The following is an 18482-nucleotide window of genomic DNA, read 5'->3' as shown; positions in this document are numbered from 1 at the left end:
GGCGACTGCACAGCCCAGCGACCCTTTCCCAGAGAGGAGCAAAGCTAGAATCCACCTTCCACAGAGGGTGGCTCCAGTGGCCTTTTATAGGATTCAGTGGTCATTTCGATCTCTCCTATGCCGATCTGTAATAAAATATAACTCGCATCCTAATTGTTGTTTTCCCTAACTGGGCTATTTTTAATAGTATCTAGTGGGTGGCAAGGTGCCCCAAGCATATTTTTTATATGTAAAAAAGGTGCCAGGTGGAGTGACACTAAATCATAGCCTCCAAGGGTTAGTAATACTAAATCACAGCTTCATAGATCACAGAAAAGAAAATCATCAGTTCTTTTCCAAAAGGTATAAAGGTACGTGTTTTTGACCTCTGGAATAGATTCCCCCCTCCCATCTAACAAAAATTGATCATTCACATGAGAAATGTCTACCGCTCTTGTCCTGCAAATGCATATGAAGTATCTCTGTTATTCACTCTTTATTGAGTGTTGTTAGAATCAGAGGCTCTCAGCATATAGTGATCTTTTGATAGTGGGAGTTTTCGAATTGATTTAAAAAAATATTGAAAAGATGGAATAATAGAAATCCTATAGTAATTTGCTTGTCAGTCGCACTGAAATTCACGAGTATGTGGTATTGGTAGAGAATTATTTGAATCACAATTTTTTTTGGGGGGGGTTTGGTCCAGGAGCAGAACATCAATTCAGTTAGCTTCTGAGTTTCCAAATTATTCACTTCCCTGCCTTAAAAATATTGCTTATTGCCTTTTAGTTCAAACTTATGTATTCAAAATATTATGCATTATTTGGAGACATGAACTTCCTGTAGATCTGTAGGGAAGGAAATACATGAAGTAGAGGGGTGTTTCCATCACTACCTAGGAGCCCCATAATCACAGTATGCAGATCTGAGATGAGTTCCATAGGGAAGCAGGCTCTTTCTTCTTTGCCTTGATGTCCTTGGGAAGTTAGCCACTCTTCTTGGGCTTCATTGCCCTGGGGGACAAATGAAAATAATAGCATTGAACAGTCTCAAATGAAGACTCCAATAATGAGCAGCTCCAATAATGAATGTCTATAAGACAGTCTGAAGGGCACAGACATTTTGCAAATGTTAATTATATTATTATAATAAAATGGACATGTCAACAGGGTCAGGTCTCTATCACTGACAATGGTACAAATTGAGTGCTTGATTGATGACAGGCTTAGTTTTTAAATAGTAATTTGTTTCCTGAATCAGAATTTTCTTCCTTTTTTTTTTTAAAAAGAGAAAGAATTTTTAATATTTTTATTTTAAGTATTAAAATTTATATTTTATATTAAAAGTTTAATTTTAATAAAAAATTTAATAATTTAATTTTAATTAAAATTTTATATTAAAATTTAAATATTTTTATTTTTCAGTTTTCGGTGGACACAACATCTTTATTTTATTTCATGTGGTGCTGAGGATCCAACCCAGCACCTCACACGCACATGCAAGGTGAGCGTGTTTCTGCTTGAGCCACATCCCCAGCCCTGAATCAGAATTTTCAATGTTATGAATATTGAACACTTTGAAAAATATCCAATGTTAATTGTCACTAAAAGATACGGAATGTTCAGTGAACTGGGATGCATGAGTTTTTCTTTTTTGGGGGGGGGGGGTTCCAGGGATTGAACCTAGGGATGCTTAAATATTGAGTCACATCCCCAGCCCTTTTAAATATTTTATTTAGAAACAGGGTCTCGCTGAGTTGCTTGGGGCCTCACTAAGTTGCTGAGGCTGACTTTGAACTCAGGAGTCTCCTGAGTCGCTGGGAGTACAGGCGTATGTCACTGTGCCTGGCCATGAATTTATTTTTACTACAAATGTCTAAATTAATACAAGACTATAATTCAAACTACTGGCTTATGTTTAGAATAGTGTATGATAGGAGATAGAGCTTAAATTCAGAGACTTATTGCTGATTTTCTTGTGGCCTGCTCAAATTTTAAAACTTTTGCTCATGTTTCCCATGAATAAAAATCATGACAAACAGAGTCTGTTGTCAGTGTATCAGTTTATAAGGCTTGAGCTTCTTCGATAAAAGGTGTTATGGGATTGCAAAGTATTATTAACGTAATCTGTTTATCTCAGGATAATTTACAAATACTAATTAACTTATCATCTTTTGTGAGACAAGTTAAGCATATATTATTAAGGCCATTTTGGAGATGAGTCGACTCTGAATCTACCATGGCAGCAGAGATCACAGAACACCCTCCATCACAGCAGGGATGGAATGAATAGCTCTTAACTCCTTGAAGGGTTGTTGCTATTTACTCATTGGGCAAGTCTTTTGAATTCTTTTGATCATAGACTTCCTCTAAGCAAATACTCCCTTGAAGGGTAGAGGATAGATTGAACCAATTCCCTGGGCCACTTTTATCTACATATATATTTTTTTCCCTGAGAGTGGACATTTTTTCATGGTAAGAAACCAGCATCCAGCAACAGATCATCATCATTTCTTGAAACTCTACTAGGTAATACAGTATTACATAATATGCATATCATAGGTATTCAAAGTGATTGAGTTGAATTCACCTGTAAGTTATGCTGTTAATGTCTCTTTATTTCCAAATTAAATTTTTCATTATGTTATCTTACTGTAAAGATCATAGGCCAATTTCTCTCTTGAAAAATTTATTTAGCTTTAAGTATGCTGTTGTTTAAATTTTACATTCTACATGCCTGTTAATTAAGTTTAGTTTAGCATTTTTCTTGAACATGAATGAGGTTTCTTTTGATACTAGAGTCCTTGTGTTTTTCTGAGAATCATATTCTAGTGTGCTAATTCCTCCCACAAAATGGCTCCCCTGGTTTGGGAAGAATTGATAATAATTGATAAAGCAGTATTTACTGTGTGTAAGACACTGTTCCAAACATCATTTAATCCTCACAGAATCCCTATGAGGTAAAGATTATGATCATCCTCATTCTACAGGTAAGGAAATACCTCCAGTTACTAGCTCTGTGACCCTGGACAAATTACTCAACCATTCTCTGCCTCAGTTTCCTTACCCATAAAATTCTCTCAATTCTTTCTCCCAAATTGATGCTAGTAGAGCTTATTCTCTGGATTGTGATGAGTTGGTGGTCAGACATCTCAAATACTAAAGAGATCTGAGCTAAGTACTTAAAATTAAAAATAAAATTATGAAGACAAATTTTTTAGAGCCTTTTTAGGTTCACAGCAAAATTGAGAGGAAGGTACAGAGATTTCCCATATACTCCCTGCCCCCACTCATGCACCCTCCTTCCTTGTCTACATTCCATACCAGGGAGGTAGTACATTTATTCCAATGGTGAACGTACATTGATTGACACATTATAATCACCCAGAGTCCAGAGTTTACACTGGATGCACTCCTGAGGTTGTACATCCTGTGAACTCGGAAAATTGTATAATGACATACGTCTCTTTTATGGTACTATATAGAGTATTTTCACTTTCCTAAAAATCCTCTTACTCCACCTATTTATCCCCTACCCCACCACTCCTAACCCCACCTCCACCTAAACCCTGACAACCAAGGATCTGTTTACTGTCTCCATAGTTTTGCCTTTTTTAGAATGTCATATTGTTGTAATCATAAAGTACATAACCTTTTCTGATTGTCTTCATTTAATAATATAGATTTAAATTTCCTCTGTCTTTTTTCATGGTCATCTAGATAGCTCATTTATATTTAGCACTGAATAAAATTCTATGGTCTGGATCTACCACAGTTTCTCCATTCACCTACTGAATGACATCTTGGTTGCATCCAAGTTTTGGAAATTAATAAATAAATCTACTATAAGGATCCATTTTCTGGTTCTCAGGACCTGAGAAGCAGGTTGTTTCTGCTGCTTGTCAACATGTGGGAGAGAAATCCTCTTACTCAAATAAACCTATGAGAATTTTTCTGCTGAGTTTATACCTCCTGTGCCTTTGTGAGACCTTAGACTACAGGCTAGAGAATAGTTTCATTGATGATAAATGCCAAATATCATTCATTTACAGTTAAGTTTATCTTGAGAGACACATCACTCTGCATCTTGGATGGCAAAAACTGGATAGAGTACTTGTGAATGCCCACCCTTATGGTGGAGCGGTGGAGACTGCAACTTAGGACATCTACTGGAATTCACGTACACTGCTCCCCACCTCTCACTCTTTCCCCTTCTTCCTCCAAAACGAACCATGGAGAGCTGTTCCTTTATGTTTAGGATGTTTGTGATTCTTTAATTCCTTATTTCCACTTCCATGAGCATGTAGAACCAGGGACTGGAGTTGTTATTAAAATAGTTACTATTTTATGCTCGCTACCCGACACTTAGTGAGTGCTCAGTGATATTTATTGAAGAATGGAAGGATGAAAAAGTGTTACGGAAATGGGAACAAGACTCCCACCAGTCTATATGTTAAACTTACTTCTAACTTGTGAAGACCAGTGCCTTAAACAGAAGAAATTAAAGACAATGTTCAGCTCCCATGGGAGGGTATATTTAAAATACAAAGATTGATCAGAACCAGAACGGATGACTTGCAACAGGAAGAACTTTTATTGAAGCACCACCAAAGAGAAAGCTGAAGACGTGTTACTACTCTACGGAGAGTCTGTCTTAATTCACTGGAGGAAAAGCAGAAAAATGAGAAGGCCCTCATTTAGGAAACGAGTTTCGACTTGGTCTTTTAATTTCAGGGCCATTCTGTTTTTGGGGTGCTGGAGTTCAGGAAGGCACCCTCTGTTCACTCTTGTTGTTGGGTTTAGTGGATTTCTCTTCTATGGTGTGAACTCTGGATGAGAGAATTTTGCCACGAAGATCTAGTTCTTCGACGACTGTTTTCACGATGGCAGTTTTAGATGAATCTAAAATGACATATATGAATTTATTAAATTCATAAATGGGAAATCATTCATCATTTAAAACATCCAAAAAAATTCGAAGCCTTCATGCAGCTTTTGTTTACCTTTTATTTGACTTCCTGGTCCTCCGTGGCCTTTGGATTTGACACAAGATCTGTAAAAATCAATTTTGCTTTCATTATTTTACTCTATATTTTTTATATTATTTTACTCTATATTTTTTATATTATTTTACTCTATATTATTAATATTTAGGCAAATATTTAAGGTAGGAGTTCACTGAATGCAGAAATAACACAAGAAAGGTGTTTATACTTGATTTTAAATAATTTTAAATTGTCTTACTCATCATCTCCATCTATCAGGCGGCAGTAGGTCTCAATCTCCTTCTCCAGGTGAGCCTTGACATCCATGAGCTGCTCATACTCCAGTTTCTGGCCCTCGGTCTCAGTCCTGACCTGGTGCAGCTGCTCCTCCAGGGCCCCAATCTGAGCCTGGATTTGTGCCAGCTGCGTGCAATAGTTGCCCTCGGTCTCTGTCAAGGAGCACTCCAGGGAGTGTTTCTGTGGTTGGTGAGACAGTTTTATAGAGAATGTCACCATACTGTTCAGAATGAGCCACGTCACTTAAGACAGACAGACAGAAATCCCTGCATAATGCAAATAATCCAAAAAAATCCGTCTGTTCACTGTTGTGAACAGATGCCATGGTATTTTTTTCTGTTTTTGAATGACATCAATGGTGGTGAATGTTACTCATAGGCCCAGGAGTATTAGAAAAAATGAAATTGTTTCTACCTAGTGCAGAGTCTAAAGAACTCTGATCCGGGCTTTGGCTGTGGCTGTGTCTTAGCGGTAGTGCACTTGCCTGGCATGTGTGAGGCACCTCATATAAATAAATAAAAATAAAGGTCTATCAACTAAAAAAATAAGAACCCTGACCACACACCAATATGTTCCTTGCTTGTGGGGTCTGGCACTTTGCCATTTTCCCAGAAGGTAAAAGTCCCCCTGCATTTTGACACCTCATTTCTAATCATGTGGCTGCCTCCTTTCATGTGGATTGCAGCTCTTCTATGAAAAAAACAATCCTACCGTCAATTGCATAAAGTTTGTATAAGTAGAATGAACTAAAGAATTACCCTTTTAAGTTTTGAGTCGTTTGAATTGTAAGTGTATGAATACCAATGAGTTTATATCGATACACAGAGGGAATACCTGCTGTAATTTTACACTGAATAAAGACAGAAAAGTCTTACCCTTTTATATGCAAGAATTTTTGTATGATCCCTGATTTTGTATGCATTCATGGTTTCTTTTGTGAATAAATACTGGAGGTTTCCTAGCCACAGCGGGAAAAGGATAGGCTTGGGAGGATAGCCTCGAAACTTTGAAGAGAAATTCTGTGGAACTCTGCGAATCACTTTTTTGAATCTCAGATTCTTCTTTTGGAAATAATGAAATGAATTATAAAGTCTGCCCCACCCATGCCTCAGCATAATTGAGGGCTAACATGTGGGCAAAACTACTGGGCAAACCCTTAATGAAAAAGGTCATTATTATCATTATGCATGTTTAGCTTTAGAGTCAATCTTCCTGCCTCTACTTTGCTTCTTGTTTATGCCACTTGAAAAGGAACTTAAGTGTTCTTAATTAGGTGGCCAAAAGGAATGCTAGATAAAGAAAGCAGGAAAGGTGCTAACAGCTTTCCATACACAATGGTTTTGATCTTTTGACTTGGGAGAGCAGATTTCTGAGCACCTCTAAATAACTGTATGTGTTAATTTACAACGCTTCGTAATTATTAGCATCTAGGTATAATTTCCAAGCAAAGAGAAGTATCCTATGTAAAATGCAAACGTGTCTTAAGTCTATATAGTCATTTGCGGATAAAAATTCAAGTAAGTAACACGGGAAGAACATTCTCCTTAGATTCTTCCCTCAATTTCTAAAGGAAATCCGTTTTGTACTTGGGGACTCACCATCGCTAAGAGGGACTGCAGTTCAATCTCCAGGGTTTGAAGAGTACGTTTCAATTCCGTGAGTTCATTCCTAGCGGAGGTGGTAGCGCCAGCGTCGTCGGAAATCTGCTGCTGCAGCGAAGCGCTCTGCAACGTCAGGGGCTGGTGTCAGGGGACTTCGGCGTCCGTACCCAGCGGGGGTAAGCGCGCCCCGCGTGGCTTTACCTTCTCCTGGAACCAGGCCTCCGCATCCTGGCGGTTCTGCTCAGCCAGGGCCTCGTACTCGGCTCGCATGTTGCCCAGCAGCACCGTGAGGTCCACCCCGGGGGCGGCGTTCATCTCCACGTTCACGTTGCCTCCCGCGGCGCACTGCAGAGCCTGCATTTCCTGGGAGAGATTCGTTTAATCAGATCAGGATTTGACTATTTTTTAATGAGCTGGACAGACAGGATCTGTATGGATAGAAGCATTTTGTAAGTTTTCTTTTGAGAGGGACAAATAGACACATTTCAAGAAATAATCTAAACCATAGGGAGAAACTGCCATGCTTCTTGGTATTAAGATATTTATCATTTGAAATTAATTTTTAATTTGGGAGGGAGGCAGACTGAAAGTCAAGGAGGTACAGTGCCTACCTCCTCGTGATTCTTCTTGAGGTATGCCAGCTCCTCGGTGAGAGTTTCCAGCTGGACCTCAAGGTCAGTTCTGCACAAGGTCAGCTCATCCAGCACTCGGCGCAAGCCATTGATGTCTGCCTCCACGCTCTGGTGAAGGGCCAGTTCGTTCTCAAACCTTACAGACATATTTGAAAAGTTCATTCTTAGTCATTAGACATTAGTCACATCACTTTTTAGATTTTCATGAAACCCAAACTAAGATTTGTGATAAAACTGTTAAAATAACATGTAAATTTTCATTTGGATCATCCACAGTACTATATATATATATATTTATTTATTTGAAGGAAGAGAATGAAAATAGTCAAAATCCTCTTCCCTGTGACTTTTTCATTTGTGTTAGCCCCCCAATTTCCCAAGTGATATGTGCTATTCCGCTAGCCACTCCAGTTATGTATAAGCTTCAAAACAAATAAACAAAAGAAGAAAGCAGACCTCACAAAACCTAAAAAAGAGGAGGTGTTTCTTAAGAGAACTTTTTGTGTGTTTCTCTTTAGCTCTACTTACTTCAGTCTGAAGTCATCAGCAGTTAGTCTCGCGTTATCATTTTGCAGGATAACATTGGCATTACTTGTAGTTGCAGCAATTATCTGATAAATGGAGAGTTAAGAGTGAGGAAATTTTTTTAAAAAATCAAATTTCTTTGAATAAGGTTCCCTATGAAACTATGGTAGTATTTATGGCAATATTAATGGCACCTGTATCTAATAATAAGGTAATTGTTTTGCATATGGGAAATTGAAGTATGTTCTCTTTTATTCCCCATTCTATCCTAAAAAACAAAACAAAACAAAACAAAAAACTCTTTCCATGGGAAAGATTATAAATACAAAGTTGGAGACACTCACTGGCCAGATTGTGATATTTTAATATTACTAAAAACATACATGCATACCTAAAACCAGATGATGGTTGGGCCATGTTCAAAGATCAGAATTTTAATAGAAATTATTTTAATCTTGATAAGGAACTACCAAAATTTAGAAGCCGAGCTCAAAGTCCTGTCGTGACAGCTTACACATCTGTGTGTATATGTGTGGCTAATTACTCTCATGAATTTTAACACCCATAACATTATGTTTCTTACCTGGTTCCTAAGGTCATCGATTATTGGAAAGTATCTGCTGTAATCATGATCAAGACCTCGGCAAGAACCAGGTCCAAATTTCTCATACCACCCCTTGATCTTCTGTTCCAGGTCAGCGTTGGCCTCCTCTAGTGCTCGAACATTCTCCAGGTAGGAGGCCAGGCGGTCATTGAGGTTCTGCATGGTCACCTTCTCATTGCCAGAGAGGAGGCCGTTTTCGTTCCTGGTGAAGGTAGCACAAGAAGCACTCCCCCCGCCCAGCACTCCACCATAGCCTCCTGCCGCTGAGCTGCCCCCAAAGGCACAAGAGAAGCCACTTCCAATGCCTGGCACACCGCATGCATTTCCGGCCCCAAAGCTGGCTTCCCCACCAGAGAGCCTCACGGAGCCTGCACCCCCACAGGAGCCCAGCCGTCTGGATGAGGAAGAAAAGCGCACAGACATGATGCCCACACTGGAGCGTTGCTCTAATGGCGAGACTGTCCTACTCAGTTCAGTTTGCTTTATATACACATCATCAGGGTGTTTCTTGATGAACTTTGCTACTCATAGCAAAATGGTGTTTGCCAGCTCATTGTGAATTATCCATAATTGGGTGATGTTTTTTAATGAACGTCTTTACCTGTGTCCATTTCCGTAGGTGGATAGTTAGTACCTTGAGGTTATTTGTTATCTCTGGAATGGGGCAGGGTGGAGTATTATCAAGGTTATTAAAGGGATACTTTTCCAATTTAGTGTGAGTAACCCTTCCTGTCTTCCATGTTTTAGGAATATAAAATTCCTATATGAATAAAACAGTGTGATAGACCAATTTCTCTTTCCCTTCCCAAACCAACAACATTGCATTTTCTCCAGAAGGCAAAGCATCGTAGTCATGGGTTTCTATCAGATATGTTGAAAATAATGTCAAGACCATGGACCCATGAGAGGGAGAAGGCCAGGTCCTCAGAGAAAACTGAGGAACTAAATGGGATCTTCTTTGGAGACAGAAAGTCTTTCTTGATCCTTATCCCTCCTTTCGTCTCCACTGGCTTTCTGTCTAAGCTCCGTTGCTAATCAGGTTGAGTAAGGGGATTGGGTAACCTGTCTGTGCCTCAGCTTCCCCAGCTGTAAAAGAGGGATTATATGTTAGCTTCTATAGTCCCTTCTCACCTCTACATTTCTCATTTTGCTACATTTCTTCCTTTCACTCTTTCTGGAATACTTTTCTGCATATTCTTTCTTCCTCTTCACTTCCTACTGTTTCCTGATTTTGCTCCCCACTACTTTAGAGAGTGATTAAGATCACTGATCACTGCACATAGCTGATCCACTCATTGTTCCTTATGGTGATTCTCCTGCAGCCTCTTGGTTGATTGAGCTTCAGTTGCTTTCTGAGATTCTTCTATATCTCTGGTCGCTTCCATTCATAACTTCTGAGTCCTACATTTTGTCATTCCTTCCGGTTTGTGGTTGGCGTGTAGGACTCTTCTTGAGGCAGCTCTTACCTCTGTGGCTGGCCATTCTTTATATTGCCACTCCCCTTACCCATCTCTTTGCCTCTCTTCATCTTATTCTTTCCACCTGTTTTTTTTCTTCTTAAAGTTAAAAATTATTTGAGATCTTGCATTTACCAAGAATGATTAACATCACTTCAGTTCTATAGACTGAAAATGAAGTTGCTAAAAATATAAAATTTCAAGACCTAATAAATGAGCTTGCAAAGAAAGCCAGAAAAAATTTCCAATCGAAAAGAAATTACCTTATTAAGTATGACAACTTGTTGTATTACCTAAGCTTATGACATCAAAGTATTATTTTTTTTGCAGTTTGTAAGTTTATGTTGTTAGATATGTGTCACCATTATCTTTATCTCAGTTTTTTTTTTAACCTTTATTTTATTTATTTATTTTATGTGGTGCTGCGGATTGAACTCAGGACCTCACACATGCTAGGTGAGCGCTCTACTGCTGAGCCACAACCCCAGCCCATTATCTCAGGTTTTAAGTAATAAAATATTTTTAAAAGAAAAACATCCTGGCCTTTTAGGATTCCCAAAGTTACATTTCAAATAAAATACACATATGAAGAAATAAACCACATACAATTAATAAGAGCCAACACTACTGCCTGAAGACACAAAAGACCAACAAGGACAAAATTACAAGATGCTATATACAAAACAGTGTGCTTCTAATATATATGAAATGAAAGAGAGGACTGGAGTCATTACCAATTAACACGTGATTCTCACAGAAGATCAGCTCTATTTAAAAAAATAAAAATTTAATATCTAAAATGGCTGATAGATTAAAAGAAAATAAGTGAACAGCATAAAAGACAGAAGGATATTATTGTAAGTGTGTGTGTATTGGGGAGAAGAGAGGTTAAGAGAAAGAGATTTTGAAAATTTGTTTATTTATTTGTTTTGCCATGCTGGGGATGGAACCCAGGACCTTGCACATGCTGGGCAAGTACCATGCCACAGAACTATACCCCTACCCCCTAGGGAGAAAAATGTTAAAGCTGCCAGAGAGAAATTAGAAATCATCTACAAAGGAAGTGTGATTAGATTTCATAAGCTCCCCACAAGCAAAATGGAAATTAGAAACACTGGAATAATCTCTATAAAATACTGAGAAAATATATTTATTAAAATTGAATACCAACCTAAACTATCTTTCACGAATTCTGGGAAATGGTAGCAATGGTGGCAGAGTTTTTGAAGCCCCACATGAAAATCCTGTAGAACGATCATTTCCTCAAATGAAAGACCAGGTACAATATTTACAACAAATCTAGATGACGATATGTTATCATGAACCTCAACGTGTAAGCTGGTAGAACGAACTACCATCAACCACAAGACCTGCATATTATAGGCATTTCTGGGGGACCCAGAAGGAATCCAGAGGCATCTGAAGAATCTGATTATGGGAGAATCCCAAAAAGACAACTAAAAATTATAGTAGGTGAATTTGAGAAGAGCTGAGGTTGCAGGGAGAGTTCTGCTCACTCCTGGTGAGTGAAAAGATTCTTCCAGGAGGTCAGAAGAGAGTGAAGCAGTCTAGGCTCGGTGAGTTCTCAAAAGCGATCAGTCACGGCTTCATTCCAGAGGAATAGTCCATGATAAGGAGAAAATGCTGGAAGAGGGATTCCACTGATCAATAGAGGGAGGAGACAGAGGCTCCAGGTACAGATGGGGGGGGGGGGGGAGATGAGACAGGAAGTTTCAGAAATCAAGCCAATGTGGTTTTGAATTCTAGGTTTAAATAAGAAATGGGAGGGGCTGGGGATGTGGCTCAAGTGGTAGCGTGCTCGCCTGGCATGCGTGCAGCCCGGGTTCGATCCTCAGCACCACATACAAACAAAGATGTTGTGCCCGCCGAAAACTAAAAAAACTAAAAAATTTAAAAACAAAAAGAAATGGGAGCTTTGGGAGTTAGAAGGTTAGAAGATCTATTTGGAATTGTGACTCACTTTAGAAGTTAAGGAACATGAATTGCCTATAAAAATGAACAAAGGAGGGCTGAGACTGTAGCTCAGTGGGAGAGCACTTGCCTTGCATGTGTGAGGCACTGGGTTCATTCCTCAGACCACATAAAAATAAATAAAAGTATTGTGTCGCTCAGCACCACATACAAACAAAGATGTTGTGTCAGGATCCAACATGGCAGCGGGCGTGGAGAGATCAAGTCTCTGACCTCTCCAGCTGTGCGGGCATAGGGAGTCATAAATTGTCTAAATGCTGTTTGCTCAGGACCACTAGGCAATGCTGAGCTGACGTGGATCTGGGGCGAACAGTCTGGGCCCCTCAGAACACACACACCGAGCCCGGATCGGCTGCATTCAAGCTCTGGTTCGCCTGCTTCTCGTGACTCAGCACTAACGATCCCGCTGAAATAACTGGTCGGCCCTTCTGAACTTACAGAGGTAAAAGCCAACCCAGCCTTCATAGGCAGTGGCCACAGGATTGAAACGGGGCTTGGGAGAGACAGTCAGGACCCACCTGTTGCATTGGTCACCCGGCAAAGGGAACGAACAGTCACCATTTGCATGGGATACCACCATGGCAGAGAACTGACTTCACGGGCGGAGGAGATAACTTCATTGAAACCATTACACAGGTGTGTAATCCCCTAGCCATCTCTCTCCACACAGCGGGGAAACCTTAAGGGCCCCTCCCAGCTCTCCTGTGAGCGCGATAGCCAGACTGAGGGAATCAGGAGTGGCGCGGGACTCGCGGCGTGGAACTCCCAGCTACCGCTCCCACCAGTGCTGACAACTGAGGTCTCTTGCACCAGCTACCGGGGGCGTGGCTACCGGAGGGCAAGCAAATTCGCTGGGGGTTCTCAGCCCCAAGCTCTACAAACGTAGGGTCTGAGGGAGGCAAACAGGGAGAGTGTGCCCAGGCGTTCATGAAAACAGGGCTCCCAGGAGCAGCAGACCTGGCGTGTAGCCAGTATTGTGGTGAGCGTCACAGGTGAGCGGGGCCTGGCTTGAGGAAACACAAGAGAAGGCCCTAGGCACTTAGGATTGGAGACCCGCCCAGTCTGGGACGAAGAGCTGCTGCACAGTGAATGGTTCCCACCTATTGAGAGGAGAAGCTTGGCCCAGTGGGCACAGCTCCACCTACTGGAAGAGAAGTTAATCGAACTCTATGACTGCATTTATTATTATTATTATTTTTTCTTTTTCTTTCATTTTCATTTTTTTGTTGGTGTTGTTGTTCTTTAACTTTTTTTAATGTTATAAATTTTTTTTTAAATTTTAAAATTTTATTATTATTATTATTATTTTTAAATTTTAATTTTCATTTTTTTATTATTATTATTTAAAAATTTTTTTTTCTTTCTTTATTTTCTATTTTTTTCTTTTGTCTTTTCATTTCTTTTCAATTTTCTTATTCCCCCTTCCTTGAATTCTACCTGCCTACTCTCATTCTCTTTAGTGACTTCTTCCCTTCCTTTCTAATATCTTTCCTCCCAAGCAACAAATAAATTTATAAGAGTAAACAGTAACTCAGCAGTCAAACAGAACAAGAAGTAACATGAGCAGCATAAAAAAGCAAGGAAGAAAAGGAGTACAAACAATGAAGGACAGCCTAAATATTCAGGAGGATCTAGAGTCATCAGAAAAATGGTCATATAAAGAACTCAAGGAATACCTTAGACAGATGGAATGGAACCTTAAAGAGGATACGAGACAGCAAATCCAAACAGTGAAAGAACACATTGAAAATGAATTACATAAACAGATAAAAGAAGAAGTTAAGCATCTTTATCAGGAGATAGAGATTATAAAAAAAAAATCAAACAATAATTCTAGAAATGAAGGAAACAATAAACCAAATTAAAAACTCAATTGAGAGTATCACTAACAGAGTGGAGCAAGTAGAAGCCAGAACGTCAGATAATGAAGACAAAATATATCATCTTGAAAAGAGTCTAGCCAACTCAGAAAGGCTGGTAAAAAATCACGAGGAAAAACATCCAAGAGATATGGGATAACATAAAAAAACCAAACTTACGAGTCATCAGGATAGAGGAAGGTACAGAGATTCAAACCAAGGGAATGAGTAACCTGCTGAATGAAATAATTACAGAAAACTTTCCAGAAATAAAAAAGGAAACGGATATAAAAATTGTAGATGCATACAGGACACCGAGCACACAAAATCACAGTAGACCAACGCCAAGACACATTGTTATGAAGATATCCAATATACAGAACAAAGAGAAAATATTAAAAGCTACAAGAGAAAGGAGGCAGATTACATTCAGGGGTAAACCAATAAGGTTAACAACGGATTTTTCATCACAGACACTGAAAGCGAGAAGATCCTGGAACAACGTATTTCAAACACTGAAAGACAATGGATGCCAACCAAGAATTCTGTATCCAGCAAAATTAAGCTTCAGGTACGACAACGAAATAAAAATCTTTCATGATAAACAAAAGCTAAAAGAATTTGCAGCCAGAAAACCAGCATTGCAAAGCATCTTGAGCAAAACACTACACGAGGAAGAAATGAAAAACAATAACCAAAACCATCAGTGGGAAGTGCCTCTGTAAAGACAGAGGTCGGGGGGAAAGCTAATCATGGAGAAACAAACTAAATTAAAAAAAAAAAGAAGATAAATAATCAAACATGGCTGGAAGTACAAACCATATATCAATAGTAACTCTAAACGTTAATGGCTTAAACTCTCCAATAAAGCAACATAGGCTGGTAACATGGATTAAAAAAACAAATCCAACAATATGCTGCCTCCAGGAGACACATCTGATTGGAAAAGACATACACAGGCTGAAGGTGAAAGGTTGGGAAAAAATATACCACGCACACGGTCCTCGTAAGCAAGCAGGGGTGGCCATCCTCATATCGAATAAAATCTACTTCAAGACTAAGTTAATCAAAAGGGATAAGGAAGGACATTATATACTGTTAAAAGGAACCATTCACCAACAAGACATAACAATTATCAATATTTATGCACCAAATAATGGTGCTGCGACGTTCATAAAACAAATTCTCCTCAAGTTCAAGAATCAAATAGACCACAACACAATAATTATGGGTGACTTCAACACACCTCTCTCACCATTGGACAGATCCTCCAAACAAAAGTTGAATAAAGAAATTATAGAACTCAATATCACAATCAATAACCTAGACTTAACTGACATATATAGAATATATCAACCATCATCAAGTGGATATACTTTTTTTCTCAGCAGCACATGGATCCTTCACAAAAATAGACCATATATTATGCCATAGGCAACCCTCAGTAAATATAAAGGGGTGGAGATAATATCATGCATTTTATCTGATCATAATGGAATGAAACTGGAAATCAATGATAAAAGAAGGAAGGAAAAATCCTACATCACATGGAAAATGAACAATATGTTACTGAATGATCAATGGGTTACAGAAGACATAAAGGAGGAAATCAAAAAATTCTTAGAGATAAATGAAAATATAGACACAACATATTGGAATCTATGGGACACAATGAAAGCAGTTTTAAGAGGGAAATTCATCGCCTGGAGGTCATTCCTCAAAAAAAGGAAAAACCAACAAATAAATGAGCTCACACTTCATCTCAAAGCCCTAGAAAAGGAAGAGCAAAACAACAGCAAATGTAGCAGAAGGCAAGAAATAATTAAAATCAGAGCGGAAATCAACGAAATTGAAACAAAAGAAACTATTGAGAAAATTAACAAAACTAAAAGTTGGTTCTTCGAAAAAATAAATAAGATCGACAGACCCTTAGCCATGCTAACGAAGAGAAGAAGAGAGAGAACTCAAATTACTAACATACGGGATGAAAAAGGCAATATCACAACAGATGCTACAGAAATACAGAAGACAATTAGAAATTATTTTGAAAACCTATATTCCAATAAAATAGAAGATAGTGAAGACATCAATAAATTTCTTAAGTCATATGATTTGCCCACACTGAGTTAGGAGGATACTCACAACTTAAACAGACCTATATCAATGGATGAAATAGAAGAAGCAATCAAAAGACTACCAACCAAGAAAAGCCCAGGACCGGATGGGTATACAGCGGAGTTTTACAAAACCTTTAAAGAAGAATTAATACCAATACTTTTCAAGTTATTTCAGGAAATAGAAAAAGAGGGAGCTCTGCCAAATTCATTCTATGAGGCCAACATCACCCTGATTCCGAAACCAGACAAAGACACCTCAAAGAAAGAAAACTACAGACCAATATCTCTGATGAACCTAGATGCAAAAATCCTCAATAAAATACTGGCGAATCGGATACAAAGGCACATCAAAAAAATTGTGCACCATGATCAAGTAGGATTCATACCTGGGATGCAAGGATGGTTCAATATACGGAAATCAATAAATGTTATTCACCACATCAATAGACTTAAAGATAAGAACCAAATGATCATCTCGATAGACGCAGAAAAAGCATTCGACAAAGTACAGCATCCCTTTATGTTCAAAACATTAGAAAAACTACGGATAACAGGAACTTACCTCGACATAGTAAAAGCTATCTATGCTAAGCCTCAGGCTAGCATCATTCTGAATGGAGAAAAATTGAAGGCATTCCCTCTAAAATCTGGAACAAGACAGGGATGCCCTCTATCACCACTTCTATTCAATAGAGTTCTCGAAACACTGGCCAGAGCAATTAGACAGACGAAAGAAATTAAAGGCATAAAAATAGGAAAAGAAGAACTTAAATTATCACTATTTGCGGTTGACATGATTCTATACCTAGAAGACCCAAAAGGCTCTACAAAAAAACTACTAGAACTAATAAATGAATTCAGCAAAGTGGCAGGATATAAAATCAACATGCATAAATCAAAGGCATTTCTGTATATCAGCGACAAAACTTCTGAAACGGAAATGAGGAAAAACACTCCATTCACAATATCCTCAAAAAAAATAAAATACTTGGGAATCAACCTAACAAAAGAGGTGAAAGATTTATACAATGAAAACTACAGAACCCTAAAAAGAGAAGTAGAAGAAGATCTTAGAAGATGAAAAATATACCCTGTTCATGGATAGGCAGAACTAACATCATCAAAATGGCGATATTACCAAAAGTTCTTTATAGGTTTAATGCAATGCCAATCAAAATCCCAATGGCATTTCTTATAGAAATAGATAAAGCAATCATGAAATTCATATGGAAAAATAAAAGACCCAGAATAGCAAAAGCAATTCTAAGCAGGAAGTGTGAATCAGGCGGTATAGCGATACCAGATTTCAAACTATATTACAGAGCAATAGTAATAAAAACAGCATGGTACTGGTACCAAAACAGGCGGGTGGACCAATGGTACAGAATAGAGGACACAGAGACTTATCCACAAAGCTACAAATATCTTATATTTGATAAAGGAGCTAAAAGCATGCAATGGAGGAAGGATAGCGTCTTCAACAAATGGTGTTGGGAAAACTGGAAATTCATATGCAACAAAATGAAACTGAATACCCTCCTCTTGCCATGCACAAAAGTTAACTCAAAGTGGATCAAGGAGCTAGATATCAAATCAGAGACTCTGTGTCTGATAGAAGAAAAAGTTGGCTCCGATCTACATATTGTGGGGTCGGGCTCCAAATTCCTTAATAGGTCACCCATAGCACAAGAGTTAATAACAAGAATCAACAAATGGGACTTACTTAAACTGAAAAGTTTTTTCTCAGCAAGAGAAACAATAAGAGAGGTAAATAGGGAGCCTACATCCTGGGAACAAATTTTTACTCCTCACACTTCAGATAGAGCCCTAATATCCAGAGTATACAAAGAACTCAAAAAAATTAGACAATAAGATAACAAATAACCCAATCAACAAATGGGCCAAGACCTGAACAGACACTTCTCAGAGGAGGACATACAATCAATCAATAAGTACATGAAAAAATGCTCACCATCTCTAGCAGTCAGAGAAATGCAAATCAAAACCACCCTAAGATACCATCTCACTCCAGTTAGATTGGCAGCCATTATGAAGTCAAACAACAACAAGTGCTGGCGAGGATGTGGGGAAAAGTGTACACTTGTACATTGCTGGTGGGACTGCAAACTGGTGCGGCCAATTTGGAAAGCAGTATGGAGATTCCTGGGAAACCTGGGAATGGAACCACCATTTGACCCAGCTATTGCCCTTCTCGGACTATTCCCTGAAGACCTTAAAAGAGCGTACTACAGGGATACTGCCACATCGATGTTCATAGCAGCACAATTCACAATTGCTAGACTGTGGAACCAACCCAGATGCCCTTCAATAGATGAATGGATAAAAAAAATGTGGCATTTATACACCATGGAGTATTATGCAGCACTAAAAAATGACAAAATCATGGAATTTGCAGGGAAATGGATGGCACTAGA

The 18482-nt window shown here is 38.7% G+C and overlaps 1 protein-coding gene across 1 annotated transcript; it reads right to left on the bottom strand.

Annotated features, from left to right (window-relative positions):
• Window positions 1-4740: 4740 nt before the first annotated feature.
• Window positions 4741-9045, bottom strand: LOC114082475 (keratin, type I cytoskeletal 27). The gene is made up of 8 exons (XM_071604081.1): window positions 8602-9045; window positions 8022-8104; window positions 7473-7629; window positions 7063-7224; window positions 6859-6984; window positions 5223-5440; window positions 4982-5031; window positions 4741-4880 (listed from the first exon to the last, which is right to left on the bottom strand). Exons 1-8 carry the CDS (start codon window positions 9043-9045, stop codon window positions 4741-4743), a joined length of 1380 nt encoding a protein of 459 aa, XP_071460182.1.
• Between the last annotated feature and the right edge of the window lie 9437 nt (window positions 9046-18482).

Source organism: Marmota flaviventris, chromosome 17 (genome assembly GCF_047511675.1).
Source record: "Marmota flaviventris isolate mMarFla1 chromosome 17, mMarFla1.hap1, whole genome shotgun sequence".
Lineage (NCBI taxonomy): Eukaryota > Metazoa > Chordata > Mammalia > Rodentia > Sciuridae > Marmota > Marmota flaviventris.
Note: the sequence above shows the minus strand (reverse complement) of the source record. Positions and strands in the feature narration are given on the sequence as shown.